This window comes from Triturus cristatus, chromosome 4_1, assembly GCF_964204655.1.
Source record: "Triturus cristatus chromosome 4_1, aTriCri1.1, whole genome shotgun sequence".
Lineage (NCBI taxonomy): Eukaryota > Metazoa > Chordata > Amphibia > Caudata > Salamandridae > Triturus > Triturus cristatus.
Window position 1 is genome coordinate 1,098,604,786 of NC_140585.1, and position 15,998 is coordinate 1,098,620,783.

The 15,998-nt window shown below is 43.3% G+C and overlaps 1 protein-coding gene across 1 annotated transcript in view; it reads right to left on the reverse strand.

The window, feature by feature from the left end:
* The window catches only part of LOC146856076 (lysosomal alpha-glucosidase-like), an 829,176-nt gene that overhangs the window by 156,240 nt on the left and 656,938 nt on the right, over nucleotides 1-15,998 (reverse strand). The window contains exons 17-19 of the mRNA XM_085654093.1: nucleotides 13,861-13,945; nucleotides 8,277-8,333; nucleotides 4,009-4,139 (exon numbers count right to left, since the gene is read on the reverse strand). Coding sequence (XP_085510219.1) covers nucleotides 4,009-4,139; nucleotides 8,277-8,333; nucleotides 13,861-13,945 — 273 coding nt within the window. The remainder of the gene's footprint in view (nucleotides 1-4,008; nucleotides 4,140-8,276; nucleotides 8,334-13,860; nucleotides 13,946-15,998) is intronic.

Sequence of the window (15,998 nt, forward strand, 5' to 3'; positions counted from 1 at the left end):
CTGCAACATTCAAATGTGTCTCTATTTTTAATTTAGAGCATTCTACATCCATTCAGAGGTATGTTCCAATGGCATAGTAGCCCTTCTGACTCAAGCTACACTGGTTGTTACAGGCCCCATCTTTTTTATCGGACTTCACCTATAGGTCAGGCCTATAACTCGGGCCTTAACCTACCGTTATAGCCCTCAGCAGCAGGTTATATGCTTAATTTCTACTCTGTGTGAAATATTAGGAGCTGGATACCCACTAAGAGCGGTCCCTCTTGTGCACAACATCTACAGTTTTATTCCCAGTTTAGGGAGTAGACTGTGGCTTCCAGTTCCCTGTCCCAGGGCCTTGTGTTGTCCTGTAGTCTCTATGTCTCCATCAAGTTCCCATCTTTGCCCCATCGGCTCTGAAGCAGTTTACTTTTACCACTCATTGTGAGCAACAGTTGATTGGGGGAGGGGGGCACAGAAAACAACAGCTACCGACATCAATGAAGCTTCTTCTGTACCCCTTGCCTTTCTCATGAGGAGTGTAAGCACACATTCCTAAGAGCAGGAAAAAAATCAACCTGTCATATTTATGTCTCCATCATGGATCATTTTGTCATGTCTGAAGAGTACCCATGAATGAAGTGAGTACTGACGAGTACAAGCTAGAGGGGTGGTTTGGGGTTTTTGTGGTGATGCCTCCCGGAGTATCAATGAGTTTCTGACGATGTTTGAGGAGGCAGCTTGTGAGTGTGGTAAAGATGGGATTGGGATAAGAGGGCGGCTGCAGTAGGCCTATTATGGTTTCCTTTGCTATATAGGGTTTGCAGTCTTCGGTCTTGCCAAACATAAAGAGGTCGAAAGAGGAAAACCATCCTAGGTAATCACCCTTTTCTACATCTGCCTTCCACTTATGGACCCTTGGCTTTACGTTCAATGTACGTTTTAGTAGCGAAAAAAGGAAAACAGTGACATATGTCCAAAATTCATCCTATTCGAGGCACAGATTCTGCAGCTCCTATTTTATGTCAGTTGTGAGCAGACATTTTCGAGTGTGTATCCAGTTACTTGTGACAAGTTGTAATGAGAGGCCCACTAGAGTTCCAAATAAAGGTATGGTGCCAGATCTGACAGCTTATGAATGGAAATACAGCAGGCCTCTGCGTTCCTGTGGATACTCCAATTTTAAGGTCAGACATGGTCACACAGAAATAGATGGAGATGGTGGAGTTGGCAGGGAGCTTCCAGTGGAGTGGTACATTTTGATGGGAGACCTGACACAGCACCAAATTAAGACATGTGACCAGATAGAGGCTCATCTGGCTGGAAATATGTCAAATTTCTTTTTGTTTTAGAGTAGCCTAACTTTTAACTTAAGTCAGGTCATTAAAAATGTGGTTGTGAGAAGGTTGGTTATTAATCTGACACTTTGACACTCTGACACTAGTTCTAATTGCCAAAGTCACCAAGAGACTCATAAACGCCCAACTGACCGACTTCATCGAAGAGAACTCCATCCTGGACCCCTCCCAGTCTGGATTCCGCAGCAACCACAGCACCGAGACCACCCTCCTCGCCGCCACTGACGACATCCGCATGCTACTCGACCAGGGACACACCGCGGCCCTCATCCTTCTGGATCTCTCCGCAGCCTTCGACACCGTTTCACATCGCACACTCGCAGTCAGACTTCACGACGCGGGATACCAAGAACCACCTTCGTCTGGATACAATCCTTCCTCTCTGGCCAAACCCAGAGGATCAGACTCCCTCCCTTCCTCTCCGATCCCACCAACATCAACTGTGGAGTACCCCAAGGATCATCGTTCAGCCCCACGCTCTTCAACATCTGCATGGCCCCCCTCGCTGCCATCGTCAGACAGCATGAACTCAGCATTGTATCCTGCGTCGGTGACACCCAGCTCATCCTCTCACTCACGAAAAAGCCAGAAGACACCAGACTCTGTTTCCAGGAAGGAATGAAGAATGTGCCTCGATGAAAGACATATGTTTGAAGCTCAACTCTAAAAAAACCGAGGTCCTCATCCTTGGACCCTGCACCTCCGCCTGGGACAACACCTGGTGGCCCACCGCCCTCGGCAGCCCGCCGACCCCAACAAACCATGCACGAAACCTCGGCATCATCCTCGACTCCTCCCTCGCCATGAATCACCAGATCAACGCCATCGCCTCCACCAGTTTCAACTGCCTACGCATCCTCCACAAGATTTTCAAATGGATGCCCCCTGACTGCAGAAAAACTGTCACCTACGCACTCATAACCAGAAGACTGGACTACGGCAATGCCCTTTACGTTGGTATCAATAGAACCCTTCTACACAAACTCCAAACCATCCAGAACGCCGCAGCCAGACTCATCTTCGGGACACCACTTCACGAACACATGACCCAACACCTACGAGACCTCCACTGGCTCCCGGTCGAGATGAGGGTCACCTTCAAACTCCTCACCCACGCCTACAAATTACTCAACAACATCGGACCCAAATACCTCAACGAGAGATTATCCTTCCACGCACACAAGAGGAACCTCAGATCTGCCAACCTCGCCCTGGCAGAGGTCCCCCGCATCCGCAGAAACAGAACAGACGGGAGAGCCTTCTCCCACATCGCAGCCAAGACATAGAATGAGCTCCCTGTGAACATCAGATGCTCCCCGACCCTGCACGCGTTCAGGAAGGACCTCAAGACCTGGCTCTTCAAGTGATCCGGAGCTGCCCCCCGCCCCCCAGCGCCTTGAGACCCTCATGGGTTAGTAGTGCGCTATATAAATCCCTGATTGATTGATTGATTGATTGAATTGAGGGTGAAGAGTTTCTTCAAAAAAGAGCAATGTTTTTAAATACTATGTAGATCCAGCAAAAGTGTTGTATGTGTTTGTGCCAAATTTGCTGAAATTAGAAAACCACTGATGCTCACTTAATTCAGATATCTGGGCCGGCTTTAGGACAGTGTGACGGGTGCAGCCGCACAGGACGCTGACCTGTGGAGGGGGCGCTGACCTCAGGCGAAGACGCTGTGTTTAGCAATAACTTATGACTGGAGAGATGAGGGGCACTTTTGCACAGTGGTAGTGAGAGAATCTGAGGAGAAGGTCATGGTGTGTGAGGGTTCCAAAAATGATTGTTGCACCGGGCAGCACCAGCGCTAAAGCCGGCCTTGCTATTGTGAGCAAAGTTATAATAGCTGACACCACGTAATTATTGTGCCATAACTACTAAGCAGTCTATTAAAAATGTCGAAGAGTCTCCGAGAGAGTCTGAGGTAGAGGTAGGCAGAGAGAAGTTCTGACAATGAAATTGAGAAGAAGGTTGGGGCCCTGAGCAATTGCCCACTTTGCCCGTGCTTTGTCTTTTTGTTTGAGCCAGGTGATGTGCTAATTTAGTCCTATTTTGTAGAAAATTTTAATCTGTGAACATTATCCCTGTGCATCAGTGGAGTAGATGGAATAAATGCAATCTAAAGTAAAAATGTGTATTTACCTGAAACAGTGACAGGCATCTGATACCCATGAAAGAAAAAGTAAACTTCGAAAAGAGAGGCACAGTTTGTTTCTGTTTAGCTCAAATAGTCTTATATGTGGCGGTAGCCATTTGGCCTACGATTTGAAGTGGGGGAAGAACACACTACAGCGACCCTCCTGCATAGGTTACCACATTAAAATAAAGATGGTACTATTGAATATCAAATCACAGAAAATTATAGTATTAAAAGATAAGTGCATTTAGGAAAGTATAGATTCACTTTTTCTATCTCCTCAACTGCATACCTTGAAGATATACCACGCAAGTCAATAGAGTAGCTTTCGTCCCTCACAATTTCTTTTTTTAACAAAATTTCAATTTTTCACAATATTTCATGAAATAAAATGTCATCAATTTCACATGCCAATCTACTTCTTTTCATCAGTTGCATGCATGTTTAACTTTTACAAGAAACCTTCGTCATCATTACAAGCTGCAAACAGTTAAAACCCCTCTGGAGTCTGTGCAGGAATTCTGACATACCCACCTTAGAGTTGTTGTTCGGGCAGGGTCCTGTGTTGGAAGAATGTATCCTCCACGAACAAAAAGGGGAATTGTATCCAAAGGCGCTGGAATGGCGGTGGAGGTTTGATGCCATGAATATGGTATCTCCTCGCCCTGAAACAGAAATACACTTTATTTATATATAGGTTTAGATGTACATATCACTAGGTTATGCAGATATAAAAACAACATCAGAAGCACCAATTATGTAAAGCAAACTTAGGTTGTAATGGCCGTGGTCAAGAGAAGGGCTGCCCAATAGTGGTCCACAAGGGCAATAGCAGCGCCAGATTTATAAATTATCAAACAGTATGTGAATAAATTCCATTTTCCCTCTATACAAATGCAACTATTTTAAGAAGCTGAAATTCGGACACCTCTGGTCCTCGATGAACAACTTTAGGCACCCATAATCCAAATGTTATTGCCCGTCATGCTGCTATTTTTGATGTACATTTAAATTCCCAGGAGACAATAATTACTATAATTAATTTCAAAGTAATAGTTTTAGTGTTAAACTAAGGTGTCAGTTTCCCACTACTTTCCTCAGGTTCAAAATATCAAGGTGCATTATATGTATTCATCCTTGACCCACCATTGTTGTTACTTTTTTAATATCTTTGCAGATAAGTCCAAAAGTGATGATGTGCGGCCAGGAAACAGCCACATATTCGACGATATACTTTAAAACAGGGGTGGGCGGAATTTGCGAAATTCACTTTCGCAAACTATGGTGAAAATGTTAAAAATCTCCGCAAACACGCGGAAATATCCCGAAGATGCGGACGTTTTTTTCCTGCCCGTTTGCGGTATTTTCTGCGTGATCGCGGCTCGCCAACTTACCCATGCAGTTGCTCACGGGCACGGCCATCTTGTTTTCACTTGTCCCGCCCGCTCGCATTCGATATGACGTGCCCGCGCCCTCACGCTCTCGCTCGGGGTGGAGAATGACGTGTTCGAGATCTCAATCATCTCATACTCTCGCGGTGCATGATCGCGAGAAGAAAGACGTGATCGCGCGATGAATGACGTGATCACGCAACAAATTAAGTTAATGCGGGCGCGAACTGTCGCGAGACAGCGCAAATTGTAACCAACAATCCAACATCTCATGGAGAACGCGACCGGATCGGGAAAACTTGTCGGCGAACACGGGGATTCAGGTAAGGCGATCACGCGCACGCGAGAATGTATTTTTTTACAGCGCGGTAAGATGCGGATTGCGGAAATGTTGACATTTTCGCACTCTCCGCGGAACGCGCAAATTTCAAATTATCGCAATTTACGCGAGCGGAACGGAATTTTCGCCCAGGCCTACTTTCAAAGCAAAACTAGTGCATGGAAAATTGATTCAAAGGTTCCCATCATAATGAATGCATAGATCTGATAAACAGTGAACGTACAATCAGGCAGATACAGTGATATCTCACATGCAGTACACAACTGACAGGTGCAAAAGAGATATCCTACCAGATGCCCAGCTTACATTACCCGGGGAACAAAATACGCTGTTTACTCCTGTATCTTTTCAATAAATCAATATACCACAGTAAAATAACATGGAAGCCCGTCTGGAGTTTACTACTTTTCGAAAACATGTCAAAAGATGTTTTGCGGAGCTCGGGTCAATAAATAGTGCGGGCAGCATCCCGACCTCAGCTCAACATCCTGTGATTTGGGGCAAATCATGTAATCTTCCTGTGCCTATAAGTATAAATAAGTAAAGTATGGTTCTCTTGTAAAGTGCTCTGGTACTCTGGGGCCATGTTTGGTCTACAAAAAACTGCAAAAAACACATTTATCCAGGCATCTGTTTTGTAGTTTTAAAAAGTTCTCCGGCTAAAGAAAAAGAAAAGTAGGCAGTGCCAGCCTGGGGCACTTGCTAGTGGGATAGTCGTGTTAGTTGCTGCGTCATTATTAAGCATGTCAGACCCTTCAAAGTCTTAAAATACATTTTGTAGCATGAGCACAGGATTTGACAAAGTGTGGGACCTGGGAATGATTCTCTCTCTCTGCCCACTACTGACATCCTATGAAATATGTGGTCAAGGAGGAGCTGTTGACTTTGTTGGTCAATATACTCTCACCATTGTGTGCCATGGTCAGTTTCAGCCCCAGTGGTGACTGGAGTCCATCATTTACTAGTGAAAAATATTGGGCATTATTTTACAGAACGATGTTCCTACTGGTTTCACAAACAGCCAGAGGTCTTAAAAATCTATTTTTTATTGGCATTTCATCACGGATTACAATCAGGCACGCAATTAATCAGGAATAACAGACAACGGTGAGACTTAACATGACAAGGCTGTGTCAACAAGTTATACTGGCAGATAAATATACATTGAGGTTCCTCAAAATGCTTCTATTCGAGGCTCATGCCCTAACTCGTGTCCTCAATCTGGTAATAAACCAGGCTTGTCACATCCGGTCTGGAACATTTTATGACAAGATGGTCTCATTTGATGGATAATCTGGGTTTTATGACTCACGTCCAAAATTCAAGTCCAAAATCCCATCGGTAGGCCCCGACGAATGTGAAGAATTCCATAAGGGTCAGAAATATGGCTTTTAAAGGAAATAACTCATTTGCTTCCTCTTGGTGTCATATTGAATGTATAATTTAACTGCTGCCGATGCTGTAATCTAGAAGTGTGTCTCTTGCTAAAACTAATGGGAAATTAGCATTATTACGAATCAAGAGATGTCCATTACCTTTATGTTGAAAGTACATTCAGCAAAGAGTATCTCTTTAGCAAATTATCCTGTCGGCTTTTGGGTGTTCTGAAAGACTTGTGCAACCCAGAGAAAGAGAAGAATAGATTGATCATGAGGCCGCTTACTCACTCTCCTGCCAGCCTCACCAGTTTATAACATCCATCAAGGCATGGGGTACCCTATGCGGAGGACAGGACAAAGTGTGACATTTTTATGGGTTTTCCTTTGCATGGAACCGAAGACCACTTTCCATATTAGGGACATGAGAAATTTTAAATTTAGAACAAAACAGAGATATCCTATGGTTTGATAATGTGCACAGGACTGAGGAGTGGATGGGCTGTAGTGATCCCTACAATGCATCAAATGGGATGGTGACAATGAGACAATTTGTGGTATATTTTACTCTGATACATTGTTCGAAAGGTAAATACCTGATGTCAAAAAGCCAGTGGTGAAAGCAAATTAATCTGTTTTCACTAGTCCAGGTATGAAATCCTACATACACTTGGATTTCCAGCCCTTATTGAAGTAAATCTAAATATCTAGGATAGGCTTTGTTGTGGTGGTGAATTTGAGAAGTTCCCACAGGGGCAGAGGGTTAGAGGAGAGAGAGCTATACTGCCCTCGCTTCTGATTTTCAAGCAAATGTACACGCATTTTTTCCTTTTTGTGCGTTTTCAATGTCTGCGAAACACATTATTGTATTTCTGTTTTCAAAATCTTATCTTACCACATTGGCAGTTGGCAAAATTAAAAGAGAGCCATTAAAGTTCAGAGGGGGTTTAGGGGAACATAATTTGGAAAAAAAACAATATAGGCAGTGTGTTTCCTGCTTTTAGTGTGTGAAGGATTTTTTTCTGTATAGGGTTATCTGATTTCCAAATGTTCTTTCATGCTGAAAAGCCTTTTTTATTTTATTGATGTTGTTTTGTGAGATCTATATAATCGAAATAAACTTTTTGACTGGCTGTCAATAAATCAGTTGAAGATAATGAAATGGGGTAACCGACTATCAACTGTCCCTCTCCTCCTTTGCTCGGTGATACTGAGGTCTTGATTTAGAATTCGATGGTTGTATAAAAGCCCTCTGATATCTGGAGGGAACTCTAATACCAGAGGCAAGTCCCCTTCTGGAATATTCTTTACCATTTTACAAATAGACTCTTAGCCTGCTGCACATGTTGTGGCTGGGGAAATGCGCATTAAAGTACTGCTCCAGGCGCCATATTTTCCCGTGCTTTGCACTTCGCATTGCAAGGGCATCATTAGTGTGCGGTCCACAGTAGAAGGAAGACTAGCTCATCAAAACCGTGATAAACGAGGCCATCTATTGTGTCTGCTCGGTCCCTCGGTGTACATAATCTGTAAACAATGGCCTGCCCAATGCCACTGATTGCGCCGGAAGGAGCCTTGTGCTATTGTGCTGATGCTCGAGTGTTCCAAATGGATACAAATTGATCTACAATACTGTATATATATTACGCTGGCAAAAATTATAAAAACATTATATATTTTTTTATTAGCACATACCGTGTAGTAGTTGAACCATCGAGCCTTGGGGAAATAAACGTTCACAGATGTTGCTCCCTATAAAAGATATAAAACAGATAGATTTTCTACACATCAACACAATTTTTCCTGATTAAAACTGTGCTTACATAACATGGATTTTCTTTTTATCGGCACTGCAAGGGCTTTACAAAAGCCAAGCACACTTAATGTGTGTGATTCGACTGTGTTAAACAATACATTTGATGTAATCCAGACAGCGATGCATGCAACATTAAGATGCATTTTCCAACCTATACACTGTAATTATGGCAGGCAAAAACAAGATGCCACAAAACGATCTTTCTGTAACTTTTTTAGTGTCCTAATATTAAAAAAATGAAATGTTTTGCTTAAAGACAAAGTTCAGAGTATAACTTGTAACGACGTTCTGCACTGAAAAGCGTATTGGTGTAGCAGAGACAAGTAGAGAGGGCAAGAAACAAAAGGAGTGAAAAATAAGGCTCCCACATATGGACATTGCAGAGCCACTGGGGGGTGATTATAGGTACCAAGTAAAGATTTGAGGCAATGATATACGAGGCACAAGAAGACCAGGTGCAAGGAATGGTCAAAGGAGGATGAAAGGGACTGGCAAAGAGACAGGTGGGTTTTGACTAACATAGACACGTGGCCCACAGTATTAACATGATGTGTCAGCACATACTGCAAATAAAACCTGGAGAGCAATATGGCACTGCTCACATAATCAGAAGTGTTAAGTATGTCCTACATCTGTGTCGGACCGTTAGCATGGTTTCAGACCGTGCAATGAGGAGTTCCAGGCCAGGAGAAGCCTTGATGCTTCCAAATCATGTGGGGAGACATACAATAGGTTGCGGTTACAGATAGTGACCTGAATAGGCCAGCACCATCAGAGCACATAATCAATTGATTGCCATTTTCATTTGTACCCTTTCCAGGGCGTCACACCCCTGGAGTGGTGAGGGCACCAAAAGTAGGCCTGTGAGCATGCTGGAACTTTAACAAAGGAGTTAACTACCAATTTCTAAGCCAATTCAGACACAACTGTTCAAAACGTGGAAGAAACCTCCCTCCCCCCGTACAATGTTTTGGCAATCAGAGTCTGGGGTCAGGCAATGGGGCAAGTGGGTAGGCAGAAGAGTGACGACGAAAGGTCAGTAGGTCAATAAAGCCGGAGACAATGGAAAGATGGCTTAGACAATGCCCTAACAGGGAAGCAGCAACATTGTTAAAGACAGGTTTTGACCAGTGTTTTGGGATTCCTTACAACAGGACCTGCTTGGACATAAGCCCATAGACGTTTTGTTCAGTAAGAGAACGAATAGACCTTGTACAGAGGAAACTGATGAAGGAGGTGAGGTAAGGCAAGATGGCCGGTACAGTTGAGAACGTCAGATCCCCATGGGCATTGTACCCAAGAAAACTAAAGAGTAATATAGGTGATTCACCACCTGTCCTGGCCCGAAGGTGGCCCCATAAATTATTCTTGTGATTGAGACTAGTGCTCAATGACATTCTTGAGAATTGACATGGTGGTGGAGATTAATCCTGGGCGGAATTCGCGGAGTTGCACTAAGCGAAGCTACGCGAAGTGCAAAAAAAACTCTGTCGCACTACGCGGAGCTCTGCGAGCGGTGGAGTACAGTAGAAAAATGCCGTTTGCGGTGATTGCACAGTGCCGGATGCTTGTCTGCACTGTGCAATCATTGCGAACAGCTCCATGCACAGCGCAAGCTTACCTTTTCTGCCGCTCGAGTATATTTTTACTCGAGCGGCAGCTTTCTAAACCCGAATGGGCAGTTTCTCTATGCGAGCGGTCTTGAGCTTACGCGACCACTCGCAATGAGAAACCTGACCCCCCACAATGAGAAATCTCGCCGGGAGGTTTATCTTCCATGCTCACCAACTTGATATTGGCGATCGCGAACGAGGAAACCTGACCCCCCACGATGAGAAATCTCGCCGGGAGGTTTATCTTCCACGCTCGCCAACTTGATATTGGCGATCGCGAATGAGGAAAAATCTCTCCAGGAGGTGGATTTTTCGTGCACGTGCTCGCCAACTTGACGTTGGTGAATGCAAGCGAGGAAAAAAACTCCACTCCGCTGCGCAAAGCAGAGTTTTGGGGAATTCCGCGAGCTCCGTGTAACGCAGAGTGAGGGAAACTCCGCAAACTCTGCGAGCGGAGTGGAGTTCATCGCCCAGGCCTAGTGGAGATGGTGGGCAGTTGCAGAATAGAGACGTACATGGGGAAGTTGGTCATCCAATTGACTTTCTGACTCCTGCCAGTTTAGCACCAGCAATTCCTAACTGATTTGAATTCAATTTGCAGGCCAAATCTTCATGGATAAGGCAATATTAACAGGCTGTTTCAAAATGTGTGCAATTTTCAAGACATTCAGTATATTCCGTGAATGGATGTTTAAAGGTGTCAGGGTCAGAGCTGGTACTGCGCTATTTTGATGACTTCTTTTTAATAGGATAGGCTGGCAACAGAGGTGAGTCCTGGAGGCAGATGACCATCTTGGTACAGGTGGCAGGAGTGTTTGTAGTTAATATAACGCCTGAAAAAATGAACCGCTATCATCTTTGGCACAGAGCTAGACTCGGTGGCCATTGTGTCTCGGTTACCAGCAAATAAAGTACAAAAATTGTGCAGACTGTTATGACATGTTGCCGACAGATCAAAGTGTGACTTGAGATAATTCCAACATGTGCTAGGTGAACTTAATCTTGCATTCAAGGCAATGGCACCAGGAAGAGCCTTTTGTATTTGATCATGCAAGGTGCAGACATCCCTCATCTCAGAATCTGAACTACAGACGGGATCAGGCAAGACTTACACCCGTGGCTCTGATTTCTGGAGGGCTACAACAGTGTGACAATGTGACTTTTACATAACCAATTGACATGAAAGGTGGAAATATTTTAGACACATTGGGGTCCGTTGGGGTTGACCCATACTAGCGGGGATGGTGGTGCACAGAAAGGATAGAGGGGTGGAGGGCGAAGAGTCACAACATTGTATTCCCTGGAGCTGGAGAACAAGGAAATGACTCTCATAATTGACAACAAGGTTATGGTACAAGTGCTTAAAGGATGATGGTTTGCAACAAGTGGTGCAGCTTTTGAGAGAGCTCGTGCCTGTGGTGGAGGATAGTATATCATGCTTGGCATCCTGCAAACCTGGACAATGGGTTGGCTGATGCGTTACCTTGTTCGTCTTGTTCAAAATGTTGTGGGTTGGCACCAACTCCAGATCGATGCAGGAATCCAGTTCCTGATCGAATGAAGTCCAATGGTTTGAGAGACCCTTTGGCTTGGCAGAAGGATTCCCGGCAGTGCCAATGAGATCAGCAAATAAGAAGGCATATCATAAATTTGTTTGGAGCTGATGTATCGTCCAACGGCGAACAACCTTTACAAACACGGTCGTTACACCGCGATACATTGACATCGCGGTCATTACAACGCAAGTCGTTACAACGACTTGCGCTGGATGGCCCTATACTCTAAGGAATAGTATGATTTAGTATTCCAACACCTTCCCTAGTGTTATGTAGGCTGGAGTTGGAATAGTAAATCATACTATTTCTAAGTCCAGCGCCTCTAGCACAAGTCGTTGTAACGACTTGCGTTGTAATAACTGCAATGTAACGTACTGTGGTGTAACGACCGCGTTGTAACGTCACATATTCTCAACCAACACTAGCAACTACAGTTTGCATACACTTTATAACAACTATGTAAACAGCAGCAGCATGTGCGAAGTGTGGTCTGTGTATTGTGTAGCGTGTAAACATTACTCAATTAATCAGTTTTGCCAAGGGAGAGACATAGATATAAAGAGAGCAATACTGCGTAAAGGTCCTGTGGACCCGCCCACTAAAGGAGTTCTATAAGATGTCATGAAGGAAGGAGAGAAATACAACCTGGGTTCCTGCAGACTAACAGGACACTGTACAGCAGCCGTTATTATTCTCAGTTTAAAGAAAACTATAATAAAAACACCCAGGTGCATGAATGTCTGGTTGTGGAAATGTTTGTTCTCTGGTGTGGATGAATTTTATTTAAGCAATATTTTTAAACAATCCGATTTGTGTTAAACAGACTTTGAGGTTTGCATGCACAGCTTCGTCTGATGCTGAGTATTTGAGGATTGAATGTTGTTTGCTGTTTTACTTTAAATATAGTTACAGATGGGTCCCAGAAAGACTTCTCTAGCTCGCCCTACAACCTGAAAGGCACACTTACAAGCAGATGTGTTTGCTGACGGTATTCCATGGGAGCAGCAGTGATGACCATTACCCCCACTGGAAAAGGTGAAACAGGAGGTCGCATGATGTGGGAGCACCATCGCCTTCGACCTTCACATGTTCATTTCTTATTCTATATTTTTTAACAGTCGAGTTTCTCTCTAAGAATCAGTTCTTGTGCAAGGCAGTCTGGTTCCGCTGTATACACTTTATAAGGCTGTTTTACCTTTTTTAGAGAACTTGAATGCTTTCTACCATTGGAGCTTTTGGCCACCGCAGTCTATTGGCTGGGAAGTTATCTCTAAACTGTGTCATTCTTTGCTCTCTGTTAGGTCGGTGATCTGTGCTATCAACTGAAGATTGATGGTTTGATCTTTAAAGCAAAACAAACTAACTTCAGCTCATAAACATCAAACAATAACTGGAGCACAACGACAACCTGTACTCATACCTTGCACCATGTACATCAAGCTTATAAGATTTTTAAAAAATTATTTAAACATCTTTGATGTACTTTGGAGGCTCCATATCAGAACTACCAGGGCTTTAAGTGGGCCGGGTCCTGCCAGTGCTCAGCAGGTGCTGAGACGGTCCCTATCGTTCTCTCCATTTTCGCCCTCACCCTCAGGATGAAAAAAAAAATCTCAACTCTGCAGCAGTGCCACTGCTCACTGCCTTTGATGTCCCTTCAGTTCTTTCATAGTCTCAGCATTTCAGAACGGAAGCATTTTCAATTTATATACAACAAATCTATAGTTATTGCTTATTTATCTTATGCAAATAACAACCATTGATACAGCCAATAGGCCTGGCTTGTTGTAGGTGTAATGTTACCAGTATTACACAGAAGCAGCAAAATACCAGACAGGAGGCACACGTTGCTAAGCACAGATTTTTAGTTTACCTGTTTTAATGCAACACCCTAAATTACATTGGCCCCGCCCCTTTGCGATAACCCTTAGTTTTTTAATCCCACTTAAAGCCACAGATTCCCCTGCGGGTTAAATTGGCGGTTTGTTGACATGTATAGAACATACATTTTGATGTAGCTGAATTAAGAAGACTATTGGATGATAAGCAGTAACTAAAGGGCGAGTGTGATAGGGCAGCTTTGCAGATGTGACTGCCACTCACACAGGAGCTCATATTTTGATAAAAACTAGCTTTTGTTCGATCTTAGTTCAAATGAAGCAGCTGATTTTCCTAAGCAACATACTTAAAACTACTCTAGCTACGAGCATTTAACAACAGTAAGGTTGTCTTACTTTATATATTTTTATAGGATCATGAATCTACAATTTTCAAACAATATGTGAACTACTTGCCTCGTAGAGTACTGGAGTGATCATAAGACCTGGTCCCCACAGGAACGCTTCATCTATGTCATGTGTCCGTCGGTCCGACATGAACCTATTTTTAAATGCAAACATTACATTGTTCAAACAAATTTCTTTTGGCACATAGAAACATTTATGATTCTGTGAAATGATTTATTATACATGTTTAAAAGTAAAACCTGAGCTAACCCGTTTTCTCATTGGACATTATTTTGATTGACCCAGCAAAATGTGATTAACATACGCTTGCTGAAGCAATAAACACCTGGGACAGAGCTATAACTTGTCTCTCACATCAAAATTATACTGGGAAAAAAACAGATGCCAAGCTCAAGGGCAACCACGGGTGATTATCCTCTGGCACAAAGTCACAAAACATTTACATGGAGTCTATTAAGATGTTTGGTAAATACCTTAGAGTTATATCTACTTCTAGTTTGACTCCATCTTAAAAATGGCTCCATTTATCCCAATCAGGAATTCACAGAAGTATTTCTAATAGGCATAAATCATTGTACAACTGTGTAAATCTGTGTCATAGTGCACAACAGTAAACCCCATGCAATGGGAGGCGAGTGGGCAGAACACGGCATGGCTTGCCTTGAAAATGTGTGAACTTTAACAAACTTGAGCAAGTAGCCATCCACAAATTCCTATCAAGGATGGACACCATTGATTCATAATACATGCATCTGTCGATCTGGTTGTGTCATAATAAACCCTTTGCTGTGTCACAGGTATTCCTGATCCCACGGTTGTTTTACAGGGCAGTCATGATGCAAGTGTTCTGCAGTACATTTGATTTAGAGTAGATCGGGGGTTTACTTGGGGCTCACGTATGATCGAACTAGTGGGACAGCCCTCTTTGAGTCATATAAATAATTATTCATTGCCTTTGTGGAAGCTTGCGTTCTGCAGCTGGTACACGTTTGGGGGCAAAATGTGCCCTTGTTGCAGCGTGGAATGTCAAATCCTCCCTTCGTCACAGACCAAATATCGCAATAACACATTAACTCAAATACATTCATTGGTGGGGCCCATAACACCAACACTCACACCTCATTGATCTGCTTTCCCAGGAGGGATACATTTCCATATGCTGACACGAAAGGAATATCTTTTCACCTAAACCCTAATATGCATTGAATACTTTTATTAACTTCAAACCTCGTGATATTCCCCTCATTTGGCGATGAATCAGTTAGTTGGTTTTATAGTTTGGTAATTCAATTCATTTATTTATACTCTTCTCTTAATCTAATTTCTTCAAATAATCGACACAATACATTTGTCTATTAATCAAAGCATCGTTTATCTAATTAAATTGCAAATTTTAGAAAATCATCGTCCAAACCGCAGAACATCGTATTTACCTAATCTGGCTATTAGTCGTCCTCTATGTCAGTCAAGTGGTGGAAAAATCTTTAAATTCATCAAAGTCAGGCCGCAATTCAGTCTCTCAAAGATTCAGGATAACAGCTGTCCAGCAGTGTCACCGTGCTCTCCGTCAGCATAATGTCAGGAAATTCGCAGCAAGACGAATCGAACGACAGACTTTTTGAACTCACTATTCTACCATCTTTTATAATGATTTTAATGTCAAAATGTATCAAGAATGAGTTTTAGACAGTCCTGATTGGTGGATTTGGGGTCACTCGGTGAAGTTCTCACATAGTCTGTTAGATTAAGTCATCGCACTTGCTGGTTCCGGTTTTAAAGACTGTTCTTTGTCTTGAGGTCCTGGCAACTCTCCCAGTATGACCTTGGTGGGTACATCTTTCCTGGGGTCAGGACGAGGCCACTGTTGCTGGCGGTGCCGCAGGCGCACTTCACCCAAAACCTAGTGGGACAGTAGCAGTCACGTCGTGCGTCTCAGTCGCCCATCTTTACGAAGGCCCTGTAATTCTTTTGTTAATATAATTGGTGAGTCATCACATCAAACGGATTAATAATATTACCATTAATTGATTATTTGGATTAATATAACATGCAGAATGGGGGGTATACAACATTTTGTACTACCCGCTCCAGCACAATCACATGTGCAAATCTGCCTAGCAGCACTGCATGTAGTGGGATCTTGAAGTTTGCTAATCACTTATGCATCCTATCTCTGCTAATACACT